The 27,003-nt window shown below is 44.7% G+C and overlaps 2 protein-coding genes across 3 annotated transcripts in view; one reads left to right on the forward strand and one right to left on the reverse strand.

Annotated features, from left to right (window-relative positions):
* Positions 1-723: 723 nt before the first annotated feature.
* On the forward strand, positions 724-13,904 carry LOC132780163 (zinc finger protein 575). 2 transcript variants are annotated; one of them, XM_067462007.1, is made up of 3 exons: positions 724-862; positions 10,742-10,855; positions 12,329-13,904. In XM_067462007.1, exons 2-3 carry the CDS (start codon positions 10,774-10,776, stop codon positions 13,024-13,026), a joined length of 780 nt encoding a protein of 259 aa, XP_067318108.1. In that variant the 5' UTR covers positions 724-862; positions 10,742-10,773; the 3' UTR covers positions 13,027-13,904. The 2 variants fall into 2 exon arrangements, with proteins under 2 accessions (XP_067318108.1, XP_060639706.1); XM_060783723.2 differs by lacking the exon at positions 724-862 and adding an exon at positions 5,746-6,016.
* Positions 13,905-17,800: 3,896 nt separating this feature from the next.
* The window catches only part of LOC132780161 (DNA repair protein XRCC1), a 35,283-nt gene continuing 26,080 nt past the window's right edge, over positions 17,801-27,003 (reverse strand). Inside the window, exon 17 of the mRNA XM_060783720.2 lies at positions 17,801-26,426. Coding sequence (XP_060639703.2) covers positions 26,313-26,426 — 114 coding nt within the window. The 3' untranslated portion in view covers positions 17,801-26,312. The remainder of the gene's footprint in view (positions 26,427-27,003) is intronic.

The following is a 27,003-nucleotide window of genomic DNA, read 5'->3' on the forward strand; positions in this document are numbered from 1 at the left end:
GCTTTTCTTCCAAAGAGATTTGCAGGATTTTCCAGAGGCAATGCTGATGGAATTGTTCCAGGAGCGATGTCTGTAGACAGTCCACATCTCGCAGGCATATAGCAGGGTTGGGAGGACAATAGCTTTATAATCAAGCACCTTGGTATCCCTACGGATGTCCCGGTCCTCAAACACTCTCTGCTTCATTTGGAAAATAGCTGCACTCGCAGAGCGCAGGCGGTGTTGTATTTCAGTTTCAGTGTTGACTTTTGTGGAGAGTTGGCTGCCAAGGTAGCAGAAATGGTCAACATTTTCTAATGTTATAGTTTGTTGAGAGTTATAGTTCGGTGAGGCACTAGGACTTATTTGGCAGAGAAGGCGAAAGACCTTGGAAAACTACAACTCCCAGCATCTGAGCCTGGGCACTTAAAGTGGTGACAAACTACACTAATTAATTCTATTATTGATTCACCCTCTAATTGCAAGGCAAGGGAAGCCTAAGGGCCTTTTCACACAGTCATATAACCCAGAATATCATCCACAAATGGGTTATTTGAGTCCACACTGCTATATATTCCAGTTCAGAGCAGATAATGTGGGATTTTATTCAGCTGTGTGGAAGAGGCCTGAGAATGAATGGGAGAAACACCATTCTAATATTATTGTCTTAGTAAAACTGGGGGTAATGCCAAACAGAACACGCCTCCTTGTAGGCGAACGCGAACCGTACAGTTTTGTCCTTTCCTAGCCACCGTTGGGATAGCCTTCCGCGGCCTCCTTCGTTGGGCAAAACCATTCGACAAAGGAAGGAAGGGGGGAGGGGAGTAAATCCTTGAAAGTGGTTTCGCCCAGGCGCAGATTTGCTCTGCTGCCTCTGCTGCAGGTTTGTATATATATATATTTTGTTGTACTGTTAACACTGCTTCTGTTTAATTGCGTTTGCTATGCTGGATTGTGTTGTTTTTCTTCTTCTTATATGTAATTCAGGCGTCTATTATTATTATTATTATTATTATTATTATTATTATTATTATTAATTCTTCCAAGCAACCCAAATACTTATATGCAAAAGCAAACTGCTGCAGCTTTTCCTAACTTGGGTCTTCTTCCTCCTTAAGAACTTTTCCCATCTTGATCACTTTCTATTTTTCCTACTTTTGATAGTTTATACTAGTATAGTCACTATATCTTTTTTTTAAAAACTACAGTGGGTCCTTGGTGTCTGTTGGGATTTGTTTCCAGGACCAACAATTGATACCAAAATCTATGGATCCCCAAGTCCTATGATAGACAATAGTGTTCAATAGGGAAATATGAACCCTTTAAAGGAGAGGGTGGATGGCCATCTGTCTGGAGTGCTTTGATTGTGTCTTCCTGCATGGCGGAAAAGGGTTTGACTAGATGGCCCCCGGTGGCGCAGTGGGTTAAAGCACTGAGCTGCTGATCGAAAGGTCGCGGGTTCGATTCTGGGGAGCGGCGTGAGCTTCCGCTGTCAGCCCTAGCTTCTGCCAACCTAGCAGTTCGAAAACATGCAAATGTGAGTAGATCAATAGGTAACACTCCGGCGGTCATGCCGGCCACATGACCTTGGAGGTGTCTACGGACAACACTGGCTCTTTGGCTTAGAAATGGAGATGAGCACCAACCCCCAGGGTCAGACATGACTGGACTTCATGTCAGGGGACTACCTTTACCTTTAACATCTCCCGAAGGACTCGGTGCAGCTTACAAGAGGCCAAAGCCCAACACATCTGTGGAACACCCTTCCCGTGGACATCAGACTGGCTCCTTCCCTGATGATATTCCGCAGGAAACTAAAGACTTGGCTGTTCAAGAAGGTGTTCGAACAAGAAGTGCAATAAGTGGTAATGACGACAGGAATGGAACAACGGAAAATGATACTGGATTGTGGTTTAGACGATGACACGACGTGGAATGGCTTTTGTAGTATTGATGATGTTTTTTGATGATGATATTTTTGGTTAATGCTGGACTGATTATTTTAGATTGTGTCTTGAATTTTGAACCTTGTTCTTTCTATGTTGTACACCGCTGTGAGTCGCCCCCGGGCTGAGAACAGCAGTATATAAGCAAAGTAAATAAATAAATAAATAAACAATAGCATAACAAATACAACCATAAATAAACTCATAAAGCAAAGCAATAAACACTAAAACAATAACAATAAGCATTAGACAGTAACACCACGACGCATTTAAAAACTGAGGCCGGGCCAAATGTAATGAATAAAATTTGAAAAATGCTGGACATGACAGGTGAAAGGGATAGGTTTTTGGAGATAGGTGCGGTGTGCAGACGATCTTAAATCTTAATCTTAATCTTTCAACAGAAAGGAGGAAATCATGAAAATGAACAAGATCTGGCTACCAGTATGAAAAAATTCTAAAATTGCAACAGCAAAAACAGCAGAGAGGAAACAGGCAGGGATATCTAATTACCTTTCAAGAAGAGTTTGCTCCAGGCACAGTCAGCCCATTGTATGCTAATCAAGGTGGTCAGTTGAAATATTCACACCTAGCCCAACTGACAAAAGTCCTTTGTCCCACCCTGGTCATTCCACAGATATATAAACCCTTTTCCCCAGTTCCAACAGACCTCGCTACCTCTGAGGATGCTTGCCATAGATGCAGGCGAAACGTCAGGAGAAATGCCTCTAGAACATGGCCATATAGCCCGAAAAAACCCACAATAACTTAATCTTAAATCTCTAGTAAAGTGCATTTGGGATATGATGCTAGGAGTTTCCTATTCTCGTAAGGCACACTGGAACAGCCACGTCTTCAAGCTCTTCCTAAAGACTGGCAACGTTGGGGCTTGTCTGATGTCCTTGGGGAAAGAGTTCCAGAGTCGGGGGGCCACCACAGAGAAGACCCTGTCACTCATCCCCACCAAACGCACTTGCGACGCAGGTGGGATCGGGAGCAGGGCCTCTCCAGATGATCGGAGAGATTGTGTGGGTTCGTATAATTGATACCGAAATCTATGGATCCCCAAGTCCTATGATAGACAATAGTGTTCAATAGGGAAATATGAAGCCTTGGAATCCATTGGAGTCTCATCTGCAGTTTTTAAAGGAGAGGCTGGATGGCCATCTGTCTGGAGTGCTTTGATTGTGTCTTCCTGCATGGTGGAAAAGGGTTTGACTGGATGGCCATTGGAGTCTCTTCCAACTCTATATTATTCTATGAAGTCTGTCTGTTCTTATTCTCAAATAGATTAAAATTTTCATTGGTTGAAGCACAGAGTTGCCGAACTCTTGTAACAGGAATCTTTACTCTCATAAGAGTTTATAGCAGGGGTCCTCAAACTCTTTAAACAGAGGGCCAGGTCACAGTCCCTCAAACTGTTGGAGGGCCGGATTATAATTAGAAAAAAACATAATTTGAATTCCTATGCACACTGCACATATATTATTTGTAGTGCAAAAACACTTAAAAACAATACAATAATTAAAATGAAGAACAATTTTAACAAATATAATCTTATTAGTACTTAAACTGGAAGTATGGGCCTGCTTTTGGCTGATAAGATAGGATTGTTGTCGTTGTTGTGTGCTTTCAAATCGTTTCAGTCTTAGGTTGACCCTGAGCGAGGGCCGGGTAAATGACCTTGGAGGGCCAAATCCGGCCCTGGGGTCTTAGTTTGAGGACCCCTGGTTTATAGGGGTTTTTTGGGGAGGAAAAAAGCTGTTAATGGTGTATACATTTCGAAGGACATGCAGTATATGTGTGTGTAATATATACATATGTGTGTATTCATGGTGTAACCCCATTAATTTCTTAGGGTTTTCGTAGGAAGTACTCAAAGGTAGTTAACCAGTTATTTCCTCTGAAATTTAGTGACATATTTTGTGTAGAGCAAGACAAAGAAAGAGAATACACACATACACATACAGCTGCTCTGAGTCCCTTTGGGGAGAGAGGTGCAGGTTAGAAATTTATTATTATTATTATTATTATTATTATTATTTTACTGACACAAAAGCACAGTGTGTCACAGCAAACGAGATCTTTATGGTGGATTTCGTATCACAAAATCACAAGTCAAACACTTCCCAAGTGTCTAGGACTGTGTGATGTATGTATGTTATTATAAACACAACAAGATGTCCACAGCAGACATTCTGCTGGCTGTTGAATTGGATCACACGTTGGACACTTCCCAAGTGTCTAGGACTGTGTGGTGTATCAGCAAATAATGCGTGCAGATCCCAGTAAGGTGGCCTTCTGCAGCTGGCAGATCGTAATTTTGTCAGCACCGACTGTGTTTAAGTGCAGGCCAAGGTCTTTAGGCCCTGCACCCTGTGTGCCGATCACCACTGGGACCACCTTTACTGGTTTGTGCCAGAGTCTTTGCAGTTCGATTTTTAAATCCTCATATCGTGTTTGCTTTTCCAGTTGTTTTTCTTCAATCCTGCTGTTGCCTGGGATTGTGACATCGATGATCCATACTTTGTTTTTTAACACGATCGTGAGGTCAGGAGTATTGTGCTCCAAACTCTGTCTGTCTGAATTTGGAAGTCCCAGAGTAGTTTGATGTGTTCATTTTCAGGCTTGTGATCCCACCAGTTCTTTGTCACAGGCAGATGGTATTTGTGGCACAAGTTCCAATTAATCATCTGAGCAACAGTGTTGTGCCTCTGCTTGTAGTCTGTCTGCGCGGTCTTCTTGCAGCAGCTGAGGATGGGATCTATTGTTTCATCTGCTTCCTTGCAGTGTCTACATTTGGGATCTGTTGCTGACTTTTCAATTCTGGCTTTGATGGCATTGATTCGAATGGCTTGTTCTTGGACTGCCAGAATCAGGCCCTCCGTCTCTTTTTCCAAAGTTCCACTTGTGAGCCACAGCCATGTTTTTTCTTTGTAAATTTGGCTCTCAATTTTTCCCAGGAACTGTCCATGAAGAGCCTTCTTTCGCCAGTTTTCCCTTCTGCTCTGCATTGTGTTTTTACGGTATTCACTCTTTGTCTTTGGACTTTAAACAGTTTACTACTATTGACTTCCTTCAATGTTGGTTCTTGACCGCCTTTCACATAATCTGCCAATGCATGTTGTTGTTGTTGTTGTTGTTAGAAACACAACAAGATTAGTACACAGCAAAGAAGATCACTATGCTGCTGTTGTATTGGATCACACGTCGGACACTTCCCAAGTGTCTAGGACTGTGTGATGTATCGGCGAATAATGTGTGCAGATCCTGGTAATTATGTATTAGTATTATTAAAAGTGCATTATTATAATAATAATTATATTATTATTATTTGAAACACAACAAGATGAGTCCACAGCAGACACTCTGCTGGCTGTTGAATTAGATCACACGTCGGACACTTCCCAAGTGTGTGATGTATCGGTGAATAATGCGTGCAAATCCCAGTAAGGTGGCCTTTTGCAGCTGAAAAATAGTAATTTTGTCAGCGCCGATTGTGTTTAAGTGTAGGTCAAGGCCTTTAGGCACTGCACTTAGTGTGCCGATCACCACCGGGACCACCTTGACTGGCTTGTGCCAAAGTCTTTGCAGCTCGATCTATTTGTTTTATCTTTATTATTATTGTTGTTGTTATTATTGCCTAATTCTCTTCCCCTGTCTATAAATATTTTGTCTTATAGCATCTCCCAATCCCCAAACCTGCCTGTCGGTTAACCGAGAGTCTTCTGTATATATGAGTGTGTGGGTATGTTTGTATATATGATATATGTGTGCATCTCTCTCTCTCTCTTTATCAGTGCATGTGCCTAGATTGGAAGGAGGCAGGCAGACCCCACTCCCCTCCCTCCCTCCGTCACAGTGACGTCATTGGGTCTGCTCTCTGTTCTCTGCCCCTCCCTCCTGGAGGAAAGGACCCTTCCCTGTTTCCAGCCTCTGCTTGGGGATCCTCTGCTTGGCCGACCAGGGCCGGGATGCTGGGAGGCTTCCAGGCTTGGCCCCCCGAGGGGAGGAGAGCATGACCCGCCGAGATCGGCTCATGAAAGGCAGACCCCAGAGGCAGCCCGAGGCCAGGGGTGGAAAGGGGCCCGGTGAGTGATTGCAGACAGAGATAGAGGATGGATGATGATGGAAGAAGGGGCAGAAGGCCCAGCTGGGTTGCACGGATGCTGCAATCCTGTGCAATTGTGGGATGCAATGTGGGAAGGAGGGGAGATGCAGTTTGGATTGGGGGGTTAATAATTTGGATTCCTGCTTTGTATGGAAGGAGGGGAGGGGCAAGGCATTTCCCCCTCTCTGTCTGGATCTCCAAATAATAAAGTTTGAGTTTTTGCAAGTTTTTCGAGCTCTATGTCCACGTTCCAGAAGCATTCCCTCCTGACGTTTTTCGTCTGCATCTATGGCAGGCATCCTCAGAGGTTGTGAGGTCTGTTGGAAACTAGGAAAATGGGGTTTATACATCTGTGGAGGGTCCAGGATGGGAGAAAGAACTCTTGTCTGTTGGAGATAGGTGTGAATGTAGCAGTTGGCCACTTTGATTAGCATTTGACAGCCTAGCAGTTTTCAAGGTCTGGCTTCTTACTGCCTGGGGGAATCCTTTGTTGAGAGGTGATTAGCTGTTCTTGTCTGGAATTCTCCTATTTTTGAGTGTTCTTTATTTACTGTTATGATTTTAGAGGTTTTTTTAAAAAAAATACTGACCACCAGATTGATCTGCATGATATGGTCAGTATAGACCAGGCATAGGCAAACTTGGGCCCTCCAGGTGTTTTGGACTTCAACTCCCACAATTCCTAACAGCCTACCGGCTGTTAGGAATTGTGGGAGCTGAAGACCAAAACACCTGGAGGGCCCAAGTTTGCCCATGTCTGGTATAGACCCAGGTACACTGCCATATAATGCAGTTTAATGCATTCAGCTGGATTTTATGCTGGATCCAAACGTCCCTACATCCCAGGATCTGATTCCTGGTTATCCTGAAGACTCATATAAGCAGATAATATGGATCATTTCCTGGGATATAAGGAAGTAAATATCAATCCATAGAATCATATTATTATTATTATTATTATATTATTATTATTATTATTATTATTATTATTATTGTTACCCCATTTTATCTCTCCCAAAGCGGCTTAACATAAAAGCATTAGCATACAGTTTAAAACACACCAATATGCAAAACATTAAACATCATAGAGTTGGAAGAGAGGATACTGAGTATGTTCAGCCTGCAGAAATGTAAACGCCCCCAAGGAACTCTGTTGACTCTGGGAAATTGATGCTTCTGTTTTTATGTTCTATGTTTGTTTTATGTCTGATATAATAGGTTGTTTACATTTTATTCTCATTTGCTAAGTTATAATTTGTTTTTATATATTGTGGTGTTTAGTTTTTGTTATTATGTGTTTATTAGTCATTATGTTCAGACATTAAATGTTTGCCTTTTTTGTGATTGGAATCTGTCCTGAGTCCCTTTGGGAGGATAGGGCAGAATATAAATAAAGTATTATTATTATTATTATTATTATTATTATTATTTTACTGACACAAATACACAGTATGTCACAGCAAACGAGATCTGTATGCTGGATTTCGTATTGCAAAATAACAAGTTGAACACTTCCCAAGCGTCTAGGACTTTGATGTATTATTATTATTATTATTATTATTATTTAAGGGAAGGTTGAGCAGAGACATGTCTAAAGATGTGAAAGGATGTCATTATTATTATTATTATTATTATTATTATTTAAGGGAAGGTTGAGCAGAGACATGTCCAAAGATGTGAAATAATGCCATTATTACTATTATTATTATTATTATTATTATTATTGTTATTATTTAAGGGAAGGTTGAGCAGAGACATGTCTAAAGATGTGAAAGGATGTCACAAGGAAGGGGGAGCTTGAATGTTTTCTGCTGCCCTGAAGAATAGGCTTGGAAACAATGGGTTCAAATGACAAGAAAGGAGATTCCACTTGAACATGAGGAAGAACTTCCTGACTGTATGAGCTGTTCAATAGTGGAACTCCCTGCCTCGGGGTGTGGTGGAAGCTCCTTCCTTGGAAGCTTTAAAACAGAGGCAGGATGGCCATCTGTTGAGGTTGCATTGATTGTGTTTTTCCTGCGTGACAGGGGGATGGACTAGATGGCCCATGTTGTCTTTTCCAACTCTATGATTCTATGATTCTACATGGGTCATGCAGGAAAAGCACAATCAAAGCACCTCTATCCAGTTGCTGACCAAAAAGGTTAGCGGTTCGAATACGGGGAACAGGGTGAGCTCCCATCTGTCAGCTCCAGCTTCTCATGCGAGGACATGAAAGAAGCTTCCCACAGGATGGTAAACATCCAGGCATCCCTTGGGCAATGTCCCTGCAGATGGCCAATTCTCTCACACCAGAAGTGACTTGCAATAGGGTTTGCTGTTATCCATAATTCCTAAATTCAGAAACATATCCCCTTCTCTTTACTCTTAAAATGATTTAAGAGGAATACAAGGAGCTACATCAAGTTTGCTTATGCCCCCAGGAAAAAATGGGGTGAAAATTAGAAAAATCTGAGTGAAAATTAGAAAAAAAACCCACAACAACCTGGAAATTATTCTTATGTATATGTTTTACGATTGCATAACAACAACAACAAAAAAACCACATGTTGGCATTTCCTTTTCTAAAAGACTCTTAAAGATACAAGAGTCCTCTCCTTTTTTTCAATCTAGCAACTTTACAGAACAATTAGCTTTTCTCAGTGTGATTTTGCAGGTGGAGCATTCACATAAAATCTGGGCCCTGTCCTTCTTACCCTGTTTTCCCAAAAATAAGACATCCCCTGAAAATAAGACCTAGTAGAGGTTTTGCTGAATCTATATAAACAAAAATGTAATGTTCGTTTGTGGGATAACATAACTCAAAAACCACTGGACGAATTGACACCAAATTTGGACACAATATACCTATCAGGCCAACAAGTGACCATCACTCAGAAAAACGCTTAAAAACACAGTGGAAGGGACTTAAAAACCCCAAAAAGCAAAAAGACGTTACAGCGCTTGCGCAAAAACGACTCCCTGGGCAAACAAAACACACAATAGCATATCCTCATTCTCTTCTGGACTACAGCTCCCAGCATCTCCGTGACCGCATTTCCATCTACGAACCCACACGCTCGCTCCGGTCATCTGGGGAGGCCCTGCTCGTTATCCCACCTACGTCGCAAGCGCGCTTGGTGGGGACGCGGGACAGGGCCTTCTCTGTGGCGGCCCCCCGACTTTGGAATGCCCTTCCAAAAGAGCTTCGTCAGGCCCCTACTCTGGCAGTTTTCAGAAGGAACCTAAAAACTTGGCTGTTCCGATATGCCTTCGCAGATTAGGAATCCCCATCTCAAGTCCTAGATGCACTTTAGCACAACTAATGCTGCTGCACACCGCACTTTTAATCCTACGTTCCTCCTGCCATCTCAGCACTTTTAACCCTGTACCCCATTGCGCTGGCCGAACCAGTTTTAATAGTGTCTTGATGTATTGTCATTGTGGTTATTTTGCTTAATTGTTTGATTTGCTTTGTTTATTGCTGTGTTATGTTTTCTATTGTATTGTGTTTTGTGGCTTCGGCCCGTGTAAGCCGCATCGAGTCCTTCGGGAGATGCTAGCGGGGTACAAATAAAGTTAATAATAATAATAATAATAATAATAGACCAGGCCCTTTAGGAGAAGGGGATGATCCAAATGTACTGCTTCCAAGATGCAAGCTTTCTTCTCCTTGGATTTCCTTGAGAGCATCCTAATCCTTGCATATTTCCAATTTCCTATTCTTGGACTGCAACTCCCAGCAATCCTCCAGACAGATCGATTAGATAGAGATAGGCAGGCAGGTAGGTAGATAGGTGGATCAGGAGGACTGCTGGGAGTTGCAGTCCAAGAATAGGTAGAGAAGGAAGAAAGGAGAGAAAGAGGAAGGAAAAGAAAAGGTTCGTGTGTGAAGGGGAATGGAAGGGAAGAAGGAGAGAAGGAAGGAAGTAGAGAAAGAAAGAAGAGAAAGAGGGAGGGAGGGAAGGTTAGCCACAGCAACACGTGGTGGGGACAGCTAGTCTATATAAATAAATATGTATTATTCGTTTGTGGGATTAACATAACCCAAAAACCACTGGATGAAGTGACACCAAATTTGGACACAATACACCTATCAGGCCAATGAGTAACCATCACTCAGAAAAACACTGAAAAACACAGCGGAAGGGACATAAAAAGCCAAAAAACAAAAAATACATTACAATGCATGCAAAAAAATTAAAAATAAATAAACACACAGATACACAAATATATATACACAAATATACACGCACAAAACACATGTACACAGACTGGGCCACAGCAACGTGTGGCAGGGGACGGCTAGTTGCTAAATATAAGGCTTCCACTGAAAGTAAGACCTAGCAAAGTTTTTGAGCTCCCTCTGGTGGTCGGAAACTGCAGTACCGTCTCTGCTGTGCAAGTGGTCCAGGAACTGCTGTGGGAGATCATTACAGTCTCCAGACAATGTGTGGGAGCCAGGTACTTTATAGCCCTTATTTTTTGTGTCCTTGTATGTGAGTCAGGCAACCAGTGTGTCCGTTTGATTCTTTATGAGGTGTCTGCTTTTCTGGTTTGTGATGACAACTACTGTACAGTATATAATAAATGTTTTACATCCCCTGAAAATAAGACCTAGTGCATCTTTGGGAGTAAAAATTAATATAAGACACTGTCTTATTTTTGGGGAATCAGAGTAACTGACATATGATGCAGATCTCTTTCCTTTTCCACTTTTGCACAGGTTACGTTCTCACCCGCCCAACCCTCGTCCTGATGCTGGAAAGAGGGGAACAGCCCTGCATGAGCAACACCAAGAATGGAGTGGTCAACCACCCTCTGAGTAGCAGCATTGTGGGTAAGAAAGGACTGGGATGTTCTTGACTTGGGGCCCATTCACACTATTTGTTTATTTACCTCATTTATATCCTGCTTTTCTTACCCAGAAGGGGACTCAGGGCAGCTTACAACAAAGGGCACATTTTGATGCCTTGATACATATAAAAATAAAACAACATATTATTTGAAATCACATAGTTAAAAACATATCAATTTTTAATTGTAATAAGTAATAAAAATTACTTTAAATCTGCCCATATATGCAGATTTTATACACATTTTACCAATATATGCCAGTTCTATGCAAATTTTGCTCACATATGCCGATTTTATGGCAATATCACCAACATACGCAAATCCACAACATATGCGAATTCCATGCATTGGGGCATTTTATGCAAAATTTGCCCATATATGCAGATTTTATACAAATTTTTACCAATGTATGTTGATTCTAAGTTTTGCCCACAGATGCCGATTTTATGCAAATAGCCAATATACGCAAATCCACAATGTATGCAAATGCCATGCACTTGGGCATTTTATGTAAATGTTATGCCAATTTTGCCAAGATAGACAAATCCACATCGTATGCAGTTTCTATAAACTTGGGTATTTAACGCAAATTTTGCCATATATATATATATGTGTGTGCGTGTGTGTGCGTGCAATATTTATGTAAATTTTGTCCATGTATGCATTTTATACAAATTATACCAATATATGCACATTTTATACAAATTGCATCCATATTGCTGTTTTTAAATTGTTTTAAATTGTTTTAAATTGTGTTCAATTTTAGCCTGTTCTTGTAAGCTGCTCCGAGCCCCAGGGGAGTGGCGGCATATAAGTTCAAATAATAAAATAATAAAATAAATAAATAAATATATGAAGATTGTGTGCACTACAGAATTACAGAATAAAAATAAAACAACATATTTAAAATGTATGCAAATTCCATGCACTGGGACATTTTATGCAAATTTTGCCCACAGATGCTGATTTTATGCAAGCTTAACCAATATACGCAAATCCACAATGTATGCAAATTCCACACACTTGGGCATTTTATGCAAATTTTATGCCAATTTTGTCAATAGAGAGAAATCCGCATCATACGTCGATTCCACGCACTAGTGCATTTTGTCCAAATTTATTTATTTATTTACTGTATTTATATACAGGCTTTTCTCAGCCCAAAGGCGACTCAAGGTGATTTCCACATATATACAAATTTTATGCAGATTTTGCCTATATATATATTTTATACAAATTTTACCTACATATGCAGATTGTGTGCAAATTTGTGTGCACTACAGAATTATAGGGCTATGATTCCACTTTATCTGTCATGTGGCCATCCTATGGGATCCTAGAATTAACAGTCGAGGTAGGGACCAAGGATGAAGAGGCAATACAATGGTTCCCCCAGTTGCTGGCGCAGGTTTTTAAGCAAACAGTGGATTTGTCAGATTTTTTCTTCTTCTTCCAGATGCACAAGCCCTGAAGGAGAACGCCAAGTCACCTTCCCCGACGGCCTTGTCATCTCCGCCCACCACGGAGTCCCCCAAGCCGCCCCGTCCCCGCCGTCCGCGGCCGCCTGCGGTGCTGCCCTCCGACCGGCCCTACCAGTGCAAGGACTGCGGCAAGCGCTTTGTGTACCGCTCCAAGCTGGCAACGCACCAATGGACCCACTGTGCTGAGCGCCCTTACAAATGCCCTGACTGCCCCAAGAGCTTCAGCTACCCCTCCAAGTTGGCCGCCCACCGCCGCACGCACACCGGTGAGCGTCCCTACCCCTGCACACTCTGCCCCAAGCGCTTCGGACACCGTTCCAAGTTGGCTGCCCACCAGTGGATCCATACGCCCGAGCGACCCTACAAATGTGCTGACTGCCCCAAGAGCTTCTGCTACCCTTCCAAGTTGGCGGCCCACCGCCGCACGCACACGGGCCAGCGACCCTACCCTTGCAACCGCTGCGGGAAGAGTTTTTGCTACCCCTCCAAGCTGGCGGCCCACCAGCAGATCCATGCAGCAGCTGCGGCGGGGCGGCCTTACCCCTGTATGCGCTGCAGCAAGAGTTTCCGTCAGCTCCGGAACCTCACGCTCCACCAGCGAGTGCATGAGGATGGGGAAACGGAGGGTGACTTATCCCAAAACAAGGGTCTCAGCAATGGTGAGAGGCCTTAGAGCAAAGCTCTCAAGAATCTGGACAACTTAAAGGCAAGAGGAGGAAAATGGATTATTTGGACACAACGGCGAATGTGCTGGCATCATTGTAAATAGCGGGATATATCAAGGGAGGGATTTGGGGGTTATACAAAACTGCCCTTTGGCATCCCAGTTCATGCTGTTTATGGTCTTACCACTGCTTCTCCAACTCACTTTGCCTTTCAAATTTGGAGACCCTGCCCAGTTCCCAAAGGCCAAGCTGTGTATACCATGCTGAAAAACAAACCACATTGTATGTTAAGTGAACATCACGTATGTTCCGAGAAGTGGCATATTCTTCAACCTTGGGGTGTTATGCAAACATGTACATCTTTGTGGTTATCTCAAGTCTGCCATATGATTGTCATACACACATTTGTATGGAGGCACGCATCTGTCTGGACATTGCATACACAACTCCCCCCCCCCCCCCCAAACCCACTAAATAACCTTTCATCAAGAAGCTTGTGCACATTTGCAAAAAATTGAAGCCATATGCACAATCTGTTCACAGCAAGCAAACATTGTATTTGATTTGAGCAGAGGCAAAATATCCACCACTGGTCAGATGATGTATATTTTTAATGCTCAGTTGGCTCATGGTTGCGTTGGAATGTAGAATGCGACATCCTCAGAATCTAAGGTTTCATAAACACATGGAAGAAAAGCAGAGAAGACTGGAAATATCCCATAGATGTGATGTAGAAAAGAGACAGTCTCAGGATGTTGAAAAGAGATACAGTATTCTGGGATAAGAGCTTTTGGAAAAAAATACTTTTTGGATACTATACATGCTGGATTGTTGTAGGTTTTTTCAGGATGTATGGCCATGTTCTAGAAGCATTCTCTCCTGACGTTTCACCTGCATCTATGGCAGGCATCCTCAGAGGTTGTGAGACTTCACAACCTCTGAGGATGCCTGCTATAGATGCAGGCGAAACGTCAGGAGAGAATGCTTCTAGAACATGGCCATACAGCCCAGAAAACCTACAACAACCCAGTGATTCCTGCCATGGAAGCCTTCAACAATACACTAGACATGCTATCTGAATATTCTGGGAGCTATACTCCCAAAAATAATTTTTTCCAGTGCATGTGAGCCTGGGAATATTCTTAAGGTCGTGCTGTTGCAAGGGAAAGAGACAACACATTGGCAACAAGGATAATAAATTTGTACATATGGGAAACAGTGCTTACAGTCTAGAATTCCTTCAGGCTGATTTTAAAGCTATAAGTATTATTTTGTATTTGTGAAAGTTTATTTTGCTTACTATAATTTTTTTTAAAAAAAACACAATATTGTATTTACTGGGTTGTTGTGAGTTTTCCGGCAGTATGGCCATGTTCCAGAAGGATTATCTCCTGACGTTTCGCCTGCATCTATGGCAGGCATCCTCAGAGGTTGTGGATCTCACAACCTCTGAGGGTGCCTGCCATAGATGTGGGCGAAATGTCAGGAGAGAATGCTTCTGGAACAAGACCATACAGCCTGGAAAACTTACAACAACCCAGTGATTCCGGCCATGAAAGCCTTTGACAAAATATTGTATTTAATTTGATAAAAGTTATACACACATTGTCGAAGGCTTTCATGGCCGGAATCACTGGGTTGTTGTAGGTTTTTTTCAGGTTATATGGCCATGTTCTAGAGGCATTCTCTTTTGACATTTTGCCTGCATCTATGGCAATCATCCTCAGAGGATGTTTGCCATAGATGCAGGCAAAATGTCAGGAGAGAATGCCTCTAGAACATGGCCATATAGCCTGAAAAAACCTACAACCCAGTTACACACACACACACACACACACACACACACATATATGTATATAAGTTATACATATAATTGGATATAAGTTAGACATATAATTGATTTTGCTGACTGCAACTTGTCTCTCATTACAACTAGTGTTACCAGTGTGTTGTCGTCTTTTCTTTGAACTGTTCCCGAGGAAGGTCATATTTTAGACCAAAATATATTGGGCAATCCTCAATAATATTATAAACCTCTTTTTAACATTATAAGACTTTGTCTCTTTTGTACATCACATTTACAAACTTGCGGACTGGGTTGCACATCAATTGCATTTAGCTGGTATCTTGTGTCTCTTTGCGGGAATTTTGTTACATGTTCATATGTAAACATAGGTTTGTGGGCATTAGAACTGCACAGTTGTGTAATAGCCATATTCTCATAAAGATCTGATGTTACATTACTGTGTAGCACTACCGACAAAATGGCCAATGTCCATCACTGCAGATCAGTTCTGTTGCACATCAGGTGCTCTTGCTGGTATTCTGTTATTCATCTTCGCAATTTAGGGGTTTCTTAGCATTTTTGCACATACCTGGGTGCCCATAAAGTTCCACAACATAGTCAGTTGTATATGATTCTGGCTATTTCCAAATGGAGTTCATTCAGCCTTCCTGAGGACATGGGTGCTTTTTTATTAGCACATATGTCGCACAAATGTCTGAAAATGTGCTTGTGATATCCAGCTACTTCACCACACTAGAGAATGGATCCACTTAAAATCAGATTTCTGCCTCCTGCAGAATTCTGGGGTTTGTAGTTTAGTGAGGCTGTTAAAGGCTCCTCCCTAAACTAAAAACCCCAGAATTCTGCAGAAGGCAGAAACCGCATTTAAAGTGGATTCATTCTCTAGTGTGATGAGATCCCAAGCAACACCAGGGTGAAGAATACCAGAGTCAGTTGAGTATATTTGTGTTGGGTGTTGCTGTAGTTCCTTCCCATTACGCAATTGTAGGATATTTTTACAAATTCATACGTTGCCTAGAAGCTGCCAAAAGAGTTTCCCTGTTAAATATTACTAGGGTATTTTTGCAAATTCACGTGTGGTGCAAAGGCTGCCAGATTCTTTGCTTTTCTTGGCATGAGCATCGCACATGGAACTGCTGGCCAACTAGTGACGTGAAAACTAATGACACCTATTTTTATTGCACTATGGCTTAGACACATACATCCACATTGTACAGGGAAAGTTGATTTAAGTAGTCAGATTTCGCTTTCTACTTGCATCTTGTTTTTCATGACTTGGTATATACAGCTTAATAGCCTGCTCCTTTTTATTCCTGCTGTGTAGCAGTTACACAGCACATTAACAGCCTGTTTCTTCTCCTCTTTGGACTTCGTACTCTTGGTTTAAATTTTGGATTTTTCTCCTTCTTTGTTGTTCCTTCTCCGGTCTTCTATTCTCTGTCCAGTCTTCCATCATAATTCCTGGACTAATTATAAACATACGAACTCCCACGTTCCTTCTAAAACTTGCCAACCTGTCTTCCTTACAACCCATTGTAGATTTTACCCTCCAAGTATCTGGGCAGGCAGTTGTTGTGAATGAAGAGGAGCTAATTGGTCCATGGTATGTAGTTGATGACTTTAAAAAAGTGAGACTCCACAGTAAGCCTCGTTTTTTTTTGTGTTTTATTTTTTCTTGGAATGTTAATAAAATATTAAAAATTAATTTTAAAGATGACATTGGAGCATAATTTTTTTAAAAAAAACTTTTTGTTTTTTTATGGTGTTGGTAAGGGAGGCAATGTATCCCTTGGAAGACAGGAAGTCTTCTAATGAGAGAAATGGGGAATTGTTTGCACTCTCCAAAAACACAAGAGAGAATGGCTAATACAGTGTTTCTCAACCTGGGTGTGGGAACCCCTGGGTGGGGGTCACAAGGGGAATGTCAGAGGGGGTCACCAAAAACACCTATTTCTGGTAGTCTTAAGAATCCCTTTGGCAGAGAAGGCTGAAGATCTCTCCACCTATACATCTCTTCCTTTTTGGTGTTGGTGAACTACAACTCCCAGAATTCAAAAAACAGCCCCCCGCCCCAATCCCACCATTATTCAATGTTGGCCATGAAGGTAGTGTGCCAAGTTTGGTGCAGATCCATTGTGGGTTGGGTTCAGAGTGCTCTTCGATTGTAGATGAACTATAAATCCCAGCAAATACAACTCCTAAATGATAAGTTCCCAAATGATAAGATCTGGTGGAGTTTCCCAAAACTCCACCAGTGTTCACATTTGGACATATTGACAATCTGTGCCAAGTTTTGTCCAGATTCATCATTGTTTGAGTCAGAGCCCCTCCCCCAGCACCAACGGCCGCTCTGGGGCCAGAATAAAGGGGAGCTGGGAAGACAGTTCCATCTTGTCTCCTGTGACATCAGATTCCCTCCCCCAGCAACAATATAATGTTATATAATAATATTATGAATGATGTCCCAGTACTATGCTAATAATGTAGTATGTTGTATGTGCATATGACTTGTAAGTTGCTCTGAGTCCCCTTCAGGGTGAGAAGGGTGGCATATAAATGCCATATATAAATAAAAAAATAATAGTAAATAATAAATAATAATTACACATTGAGCCCAGTGAGCAGTAGCAAACAAATGCAAGTTGAATATCCCTTATCCGAAATACTTTTTGTCATTATCACTTTGAGATTGCGGTTCCCTATTTGTTCATTTTTGCAGCAGAAGTGGGTGCTCTCTTTGTTGCCTTGTGTTTCATATGCAACCCAAACAGTGAACTAATACAATGTGAGGCTAGAGAGAGATGTGAGGATCTATGAAACGGCAAAAGGCACAGATACCTGCCATTTCAGAGATAACTGGATAAGGGATAGTCAACCTGCATTCCAATTTCCTCTAAATAAAATCAGAGATATTGCTGCAAATATTATATTCAATGATCAGGAAACAAAAGAGCACCCAAAGCCTTGTGTTTTGTTTTATTTATTTATTTATTTTAAAAAACACAACAAACCCTATTGCTGGGGTTTGGGAAAGGAAGAGACATGGATACATCCCCGAAGGTATTTTTGTCACCACTTCTGAAGCGCTGGATGCTAACAATGATAACTTGTAGAAAACCAAAGCCCTTGGGTCATGGAGCACAAGAGTTGCAATACAAACCTGGTTTAAACTGCTGCGCCATGGCTCCCTGTCCCTCCAAATGGTAACTACTTCCCCTGTTGAGAAGTTTGACCTGTTGGACACTTTCCACGTAGGAATATACTCCATTAGTAGCACCTAGGCAGGGAGGGAAGTGCAATAAAGCACCTGAAGTGAAACATTTCCGAGTTGAAGAATGCTAATGCTTGAGAAACTTGATTTTTCACGCCAAAGAGGCCATCATCTGATTGAAGCTGGGAGTCCTCTGCTTTATATCTTACTGCTAACAGCAGGAATTAAAAAAAGTCTTCAGTTTTCCCCTCACTGGTTTGATTTGTTCAACAATTTTAGACCTGAAGGACACAGGTTGGAAGCATTTCTGGACAGTCCTCCCATCAACATTAAGGATGGGGAGAGAAATCTCAAAGTTGCAATATGGCACCTTAAAGCAACCTTCTGCAGGGATGGGATGGAGACGACACTATAGATCAGGCATGGGCAAACTTTGGTCCTCCAGGTGTTTTGGACTTCAACTCCCACAATTCCTAACAGCCTACCGGCTGTTAGGAATTGTGGGAGTTGAAGTCCAAAACACCTGGAGGACCAAAGTTTGCCCATGCCTGCTATAGATGCTACTGCTAGGAGCAAGAGTCGCCTCCCTAGGAAAGCTGTGATATACACTTTCAGTATCTTTACAAAACTGCAAAGCTCCCCTGAATCATCTGTTCTTTTACTGCGTTCGGTACATGAAAACAGGAGAAAACATTTGGACATGATGCCCAATACTGAGAGCAACAACCAGGGCAAGAATAAGCTGTAAAAACGAGGTAGATTATTCAAAGCCTCTCAGTCCAGTTCACAGCCGGTAGGAAGAAGGAGCACGAACTTGGACAAGCAGGGAAGGAGGCTGTAGCACCTATACAAGTATTTTTAGGGAGACAGGGATTTAGTTTTTACTGGTTTGCTTTAGTGAAGTCTAGAGAGACGCATGTCAAACAGAGGTCCCTTCCACACAGCCCTCTATCCCAGAATATCAAGGCAGAAAATCTCACAATATCTGAGTGTGGACTCAGTTCTCCTTCATGGTGTCTGTTGAAATAAGCACATGTGATATTTGATGCACCTGTGCAGCAATCATTGGAAACTCTGACAAGCTGAGAAGGCTTGTGGCTGCCTTCCCCGCCCCTCTTCCCCATGAGGCAATATATGCCAGATGAGGGGCTGAAGGTGTACTTCCTTTTTTTTCCAGCCGCCTAAGCAGCAGCATTTGGGAACCTTTCTGACTGATTTTTACCTACGACTTGGATTGTTTCTTGACTATTCTCTCCTCTCCTACCTTGACTTGGACTGGCTATTCGATTCTCCTACTCTCTGGTGCCCTGACTTGGTCTGTATATTATGGCTATGTTTAAAAAGTGTGTTTCTTGTGGGGGAGTGCTCCCTGCTACAGATGCTCACGCTATGTGTTTGCTTTGTTTGGGAGAATCCCACTCTGTGCAGACCTGCTCTGCCTGTAAGGCTTTTACGCCTCAGGCACGGAAGTCCAGAGAGCGGCAGCTTCAGGCTGCGCTATGTGAACAGGCTCTCCTCCCTTCTACTTCGGATAGAAGGCGAGCGGCTTCAGAGCCTCTTCAACTCCCCCTTGTGCAGCCGCAGCTACTTACCTCCAAGAGGAAGAGTGTGCCTGCACGGAGTTCTTCGCCACTGAAAGCAGGGGGAAAGAAGAAGCAAAAGACGCGTGGCGTCTCTGCCTTCCAGCGCCCTTCTTCGCCTGGCCGGCACTCTGTTTCGGCAGCGCCACAGGCTCCTTCCCTGGAGCAGGCCTTGCTGGCGTCCTCCTCCTCCGGCCCGTCTCCGGCTTCCTTGCAGGACCACATGGCGCAGGCGCAGGAGGCACTTCCGGTGTCAGCCAGAAGTGCGGGCGGGGCTTCTCCTCCTCCTCCGGAGTTAACGCCTCAGCCCAGCAGCCATGTGCAGCCCTCTGTGGGCTTGCAGGCTCCAACAGGGCACCGGCCATTTGCCCATTCAAGCCCCTCGCCCAGCCCTGAGCGGGAACTCCCTCTTCCAGCCACTGTGCTGGTGCAGAGGTCGAGCCGGGCGCAACGGTCTCCTTCGCTGGCCTCCCGCAGCTCCTGGCATTCCAGAAGTCCTTCTCCAGGTCAGCGTTCTTGGGCCTCTCGAGGCCGGAGCCCAGGGCCATGTGGCCATTATGCCATCGGAGGATGCTTCTGCTTTCTTGGCCCTTATGATACGTCTGTCTAAGGCCTTGAATTTGACTCCAAAGGAGCAGCAGCCAGTTGAGGATCCGATGTTTCCTCCTCATGAGCAAATTAGACAGCCTTTGGCGCCTACCTCTTTGCCAGCCCTTCCCTATTTGCTCCAACTTACTAAAAACCCTGATCAGGCTCCGTCAGCGGTGCCAGCGGTTTCTAGAGCATGGGACGCACGCTACCGCATTGATCTTAGATCTGCGGACTGGGTGGCACGACCCCCCAAACCCAACACGGTGGTGGTGAAGGTAGCAAAATGTAAGCAGTCCCATAAGACGCAGCCCACTCCTCCAGACAAGGAGGGTAGAAAGCTGGAGGACATGGGGAAGAAGGCCCACGCCAATACCAGCCTCACGGCTCGAATGGAGCATTATGGAGCATATATGTCCTCCTACAATACTTTTTTGTGGAATAAAATTGGGCCTTTTCTAGATCTCCTTCCACTTTCCCATCAGGCTGTGGCTAAGGCTTATCATCATGAGGCCCTGATTCTCACTCGTGCCCATAAGGATATGGCTCAACACTCTGCCGACACAGCAGGAAAGTTGTTCTCCCTTGCCACATCCATCAGACGACATGCATGGCTGCGTACCTCCACCCTGTCAGAGGAAGGATGAATATTGGCAGAAGACATGCCTGCTCATGATGACGGGTTGTTCAACCCTGGGACTGATACTAATCTGAAGGAGTCTCAGGAAGTGCTTCAGGCAGCCAATAAGTATGGCTTTACTCAGCCTTCATCTCGCTCTCGCTCCAGAGGCCAGCAGCCTTCTACCTCTTATTCCAGAAGGTCTTTTCCATCTTCTTCTTGCACTTCCAACCCACCAGGAGCTCCACGCTCCCCGAAACGACAGACGCAGTCTTCCACGCGTCAACAGGGTAAGGGGAAGTTTCCACCCAAGGGCAAGCGTCGTTTTTAGCGACGTCTCCCCTCTCCCTCCTCCTCCATCTCCCCTTCTTCACAGGGTGTCTTCACTTCCACTTTCTACTCAATCACCACTGCTTGTGCGCTTCGGCACGCGTTTGGCCGGCTTTTACGAGGCATGGAGATCTATCACCACCGATAAGGTGGGTGCTGGATGTGGTTCGCCACGGATACTCTATTGAGTTCAAGAGTACTCCACGCCTTGGTTTTGTTCAAACTACGCCGCCTTCGGATGTCCTTTTGGATGAGGTTCGCACCCTCCTCCAGAAAGGGGCAATTGTGTTTCCTTCTGCGTTTTTCTCCACCTATTTCCTAGTCCCTAAGAAGGATGGAGGCCAACAGCCTATTTTGGATCTGCGTGGTCTTAACCACTACATCCGACCACGCAAGTATCGTATGCTGACTCTCCAAACCATCTTGCCACTTCTTCCTCGAGGGGCGTGGTTCGCCACGATAGACCTCAAGGATGCTTACTTCCACATGGCCATCGCGCCACGCCACCACAAGTGCCTCTCCTTCAAGATAGGCGACAAGGCTTATTCTTTCCGGGTTCTTCCGTTCAGAATCTGTACTGCACCTTGGGTCTTCACCAAGGTCATGGCACCGGTGGCGGCTCACTTACGGGTGAAGGGCGTTATGGTGTTTCCTTACATTGATGATTGGCTGGTCGTTGGGGCCTCTCGCTCGCAACTCCTCCAACATCTGGACTTCACCCTCTCTTTGCTTCAGAGTCTCGGCCTCGTGGTGAATGTGCAGAAGTCCCACCTCGAACCGACGCAAGACATCCGGTTCATCGGTGCACGTCTCAATTCCATCGAGCGCAAGGCGTATCTTCCGGAAGAGAGGTTTCACAACCTCCAAGCAGCTGTGCAGCGCATTCGTCACTCGTCTTCTGTGCAGGCCAAACATGTTCAGTCCACACTGGGGCATATGGCTTCCACAACTGCTGTAACACCATTTGCCCGCCTGCACTTTCGACCACTGCAAGCATGGTTCATCAGAGTGTTCGACCCTCTCCGCCACAGCCAGCACCGCATGTTACATCCGCCGGACTCTGTCCGACACACCCTCCATTGGTGGACTCTCCGCGACAATGTCTGCGTGGGCATGCCATTTCGCCCTACAGGGCCTTCAGCAGTCGTCACCACCGACGCCTCTCTTCAAAGCTGGGGAGCGCACTCCGGTACCCTCTCCATCCAAGGTCTGTGGACGTTGGCCGAGACCAAGCTCCATATCAACATCTTGGAGCTCACTGCTGTCCAGAAAGCGCTCTGAGCATTCGAGCACTCCCTTCGGGGCCGTGTGGTCCAGGTTCGCACGGACAACACGACAGCCACCTGGTACCTCAACAAGCAAGGAGGGACACGGTCCCGTTCTCTGCTCCAGTTGGCTCTCGACATCTGGCACTGGTGCATTCCCAGGAGGATCCATCTTGTGGCGTTACATCTGCACGGTCAGGACAACACGGTTGCGGATCACCTCAGCAGAGCTGGGCCCACCAGCCACGAGTGGTCACTGCACCCTCACGAGACTTGCCTTCTCTTCCGACGGTGGGGATGGCCGGACATCGACCTGTTTGCAGCACCAGGCAACGCCAAATGCAAACGATTCTGTGCCAGGATGCCACAAGGCACTCCGCAGGGATGCCTAGGGGATGCCTTCCTGTACAGTTGGCACAGACCCCTGTTGTATGTTTTTCCACTACTACCTCTCCTCAGCAGAGTGGTGGCCAAGTTGGATGCGGACAGAGCCAATGCCATCCTGATTACACCATGGTGCCCAAGACAACCCTGGTTCGCCCTTCTCCAGACCATGGCTCTGGGCGACCGTCTCACACTGAGCAGTCGGCCGGACTTGCTTACGCTCCAGGACGGTTGTGTCCATCACCCAGATCTCACCCTGCTCCGTCTGACGGCATGGCGAGTCAAGCCGCACCATTCCCCCCACCAGTAGCGGCCATCCTTGATGCTGCACGCCGACCATTAACACAGCGCTCCTATAAAGCGAAGTGGAAGCGCTTTGCTGCGTTTACACGCCAGCATGGTGTGCACCCTCTGCAGGCCCCTACTTCTCTCCTTCTCCAGTTCCTTGCGACGTTGGCAGACGAGGGCCTGGTGCTTTCTTCAGTCAAGTGCTACCTTGCTGCACTCTCAGCATATTGCCGCAGGGACGGTGGCTCCTCGTGGTTTCAGGACCTTTTTGTTCAACTTTTCCTTAGAGGGTTCCGGAATCTCCGACCACCAGTCTCCCCTCCACCTCCCTCTTGGCAGCTTGATTTTGTGTTGTGAGCATTGATGAAGCCACCTTTTGAACCTCCGGCTAAGGCCGATCTTTGTCACCTTTCATGGAAAGTTGCTTTTTTGGTGGCAGTCACCTCAGCTCGCAGATCTAGCGAGTTGTGTGCGCTCCGTGTTGATGAGCCCTATCTCCGGTTTCATAAGGACAAGGTGGTCCTCAGAACCGACATCTCCTTCCTCCCTAAGGTCGCTTCGGCGTATCATTTGGCTCAGGACATTGTGCTTCCAGCATTTTTTCAAGCTCCACAAACAGAGCTTGAGCGGTCACTTCATCTTCTCGATGTCCGCAGAGCACTCTCCTACCTTCACAGGACGAAGGACTTCCGGCAGTCTTCTAGACTTTTTGTAAAATATCGCACTGACACTAAGGGTCAGCCTGTTTCCCCCCAACGCTTCTCGACATGGGTGGTCTCCACCAGTAGGCTTGCCTATCAGATGGCGGGCAAGGATCCGCCTCTGCATCTGAGGGGCCACTCCACAAGAGCAGTCGCTACATCGGCAGCTTATCTTCGTGGAGTTCCATTGGACGACATCTGTCGGGCGGCGATCTGGACCACTCCATTGACATTCGCCACCCATTATAAGATGGACGTCCAATCGAGGAGACATTCTGCGTTTGGCAGAGCGGTTCTCTTTTCGGCAGTGGCATGACGCCCACCATCCAAGGTTTGTGGCTTGCTAGTCTATCACATGTGCTTATTTCAACAGACACCACGAAGGAGAAATGATGGTTGCTTACCTGTAACCATGTTTCTTCGAGTGGTGCTCTGTGAAATTAGCACATCCCCACCCTTCCTCCTCGCAGATCATGCCTCCAGCCTCGTGCCGCTGCACGGCGGTGGGGAACTACACCTTCAGCCCTCATCTGGCTTATATTGCCTCATGGGGAAGAGGGGCGGGGAAGGCAGCCACAAGCCTTCTCAGCTTGTCAGAGTTTCCAATGATTGCTGCACAGGTGCATCAAATATCACATGTGCTAATTTCACAGAGCACCACTCGAAGAAACATGGTTACAGGTAAGCAACCATCATATAGCCCAGCTCAAAGCAGATATTGTGGGATTTTCTGCCTTGATATTCTGGGATGGAGGGACGGGGATTTGTATTTTATTGGTTTCCTGCAGTGAAGTCTAGAGAGACACATGTCAAACGGAGATCCCTTCCACACAACCCTCTATCCCAGAATATCAAGGCAGAAAGAGTGGACTCAAATAACCCAGCTCAAAGCAGATCTTGTGGGATTTTCTGCCTTGATATTCTGGGATAGAGGGCTGTGTGGAAAGGCCCTGATTAACACCTTGCTGAAATTAACCTATCCATAACAATGTGCATTCATTCGTGAATATCTTGCGTCCCCGATCTGAATATTCCCAATACCAGGAGTATATTTCATAATGGACCTCTGCACGCCTAGAATAACCAGCTATATATTTTAAGACTCAAACGGCGTGACACCCCAGCTTCGTTCTGCATCTGCAGAACCATCATGGGAATGGGTTTTGACCCACAGCGGCTGCAATACAATCTTAATACAGCACAGTTTCTTGAAACGAATGTTTCCAAGGTGTTTTGTCAATGAGAGAACTTTCGGCGTTAAAAAGAACTTGGCATTTGGGCCAAGCACACCCTGAAAAACACCCACTTACCTATCATACCCTTAATGGGAGATATGCAGAACTGAACATATGCAAACAACTTAGAGGTACATGAACTAGAATGTGGAATTTGAAAAATACCAGCCAGTATTGAATGTTGGGCTGGTTAGTTAGGCTGTTATTGTCGTTAAGCAGTGGTTCTCAACCTGTGGGTCCCCGGATGTTTTGGCCTAGCTGGTAAACTGGCTGGGATAATAATAATAAATAATAATAAACTTTATTTATTACCCCGCCACCATCTCCCCAATGGGGTCTCGGAGCAGCTTACATGAGGCCAAGCTCAAATGACAATTATAATAATTGGGATTTCTGGGAGTTGGAGGCCAAAACATCTGGGGACCCCCAGGTTGAGAACCACTGTAACGTTAAGTGTTCTGCAGAGAAGTAAAACAGAAGATAAGAAATGCACGCAGAAAGTAGTACATTTTCGAATAATAAAGACTTGGCTAGAAAGTAGGCATACATATGGATGTCTTCAAGTTCACCAGCGTACCCCAATGGAAGCAGTAAACATAGTTTAGAAAAATGTTAGGTAATCCAGTCTACGCTAAGTAGATCAGGTGACTGCTTGTAAAACCATGTGCAATCCATCAGAACAGGAGAAAAAACACACTGTTCTAGGTGTTGTTTCAAATATTACGGAATTAGCTTCCACATGGAAACACACATTCAGTAAGGACATGTCAAGTTTCCTATGAAACGTCTGAGGGGGAATAAGGAGAGTAGGGATAAGAAACAAAAAGAAAAATGTAAATACAAGAGTGAAGAGAAGATCCCAAAACAACAAATCACGGAAGTGTGAAATATGCGTGTGTTTATACATCTCCCTTTCTCAGTTCAGTCCTGGTCCCTGAAACTGAAACTCTTATAATCCCACCTTCCAAACCCACAGAATTCATACTAGGCCCAATCTGGAGCAATACACAGCAAGGCCATGGAGCTTTTGACCCTGATTCTGCAGGACAGCAATTGCTTTCCAAAGCAAATTCTGCTCTGATGCAGCCTGAGGTAACCGCCAAAAGAGCCAAAGACATTCAAAGATGTCACTACGTTGGAAGAAGTTTGCAACCCCAGGCCTTCAAGACAGGTTGGAACCCTCTGACAAGAACTAGGTGTGGTTTGGAGGCCAAGTGGTCCACAAGGAAGGAGGATATAGTTCAGTGGGAGAATGGAAGATTCATAAAAGCCTGCAAGAAGGCCTCCTACAATCGTGGCACCACAACATACGGCTGGTGAGGGATCAGTTTCTGCCTCTCGTTGCAGTTGTAGATCCAGCGGGGACGCACAAAGGACAGGTTGGCGTTCTCGTTCAGAGCCTGCAGGACACATTGGAAAACACTCAGTGCTCTTGATTTACACTATCAAATAATCTCTAAGAGAAGTTCTAAAAAATTATGTTAAGATGGAATTTAATCCCACCTCCAAAATAATAAAAATTGTTTAAAGGTAAGGGTAAAGGTTTCCCCTGACATTAAGTCGAGTCATGTCCGACTCTGGGGGGTGGTACTCATCTCTGTAGACACCTCCAAGGTCATGTGGCCAGCATGACTGCATGGAGCGCCATTACCTTCCTGCAGAAGCAGTACCTATTGATCTACTCACATTTGCATGTTTTCAAACTTCTAGGTTGGCAAAAGCTGGGGCTAAAAGCAGGAGATTACCCTGCTCCCCAGATTCAAACCGCCAATCTTTCAGTCAGCAAGTTCAAGTAGCTCAGCGGTTTAACACGCTGCGCCACCAGGGGGCCCAAGAATGTATAAAGGCAAATAATAAATGTTGGAAATGAAGTTCATAAAGGTTGCTTACTACCATTTGCACTAGACCTGTGAAAAGGCGCAAAATTTCTGAAAGCCAAGATTTTCCAAGGAATTCTTAAGATAATTTACATGACCA

This window comes from Anolis sagrei, chromosome Y, assembly GCF_037176765.1.
Source record: "Anolis sagrei isolate rAnoSag1 chromosome Y, rAnoSag1.mat, whole genome shotgun sequence".
NCBI classification, from domain to species: Eukaryota; Metazoa; Chordata; class Lepidosauria; order Squamata; family Dactyloidae; genus Anolis; species Anolis sagrei.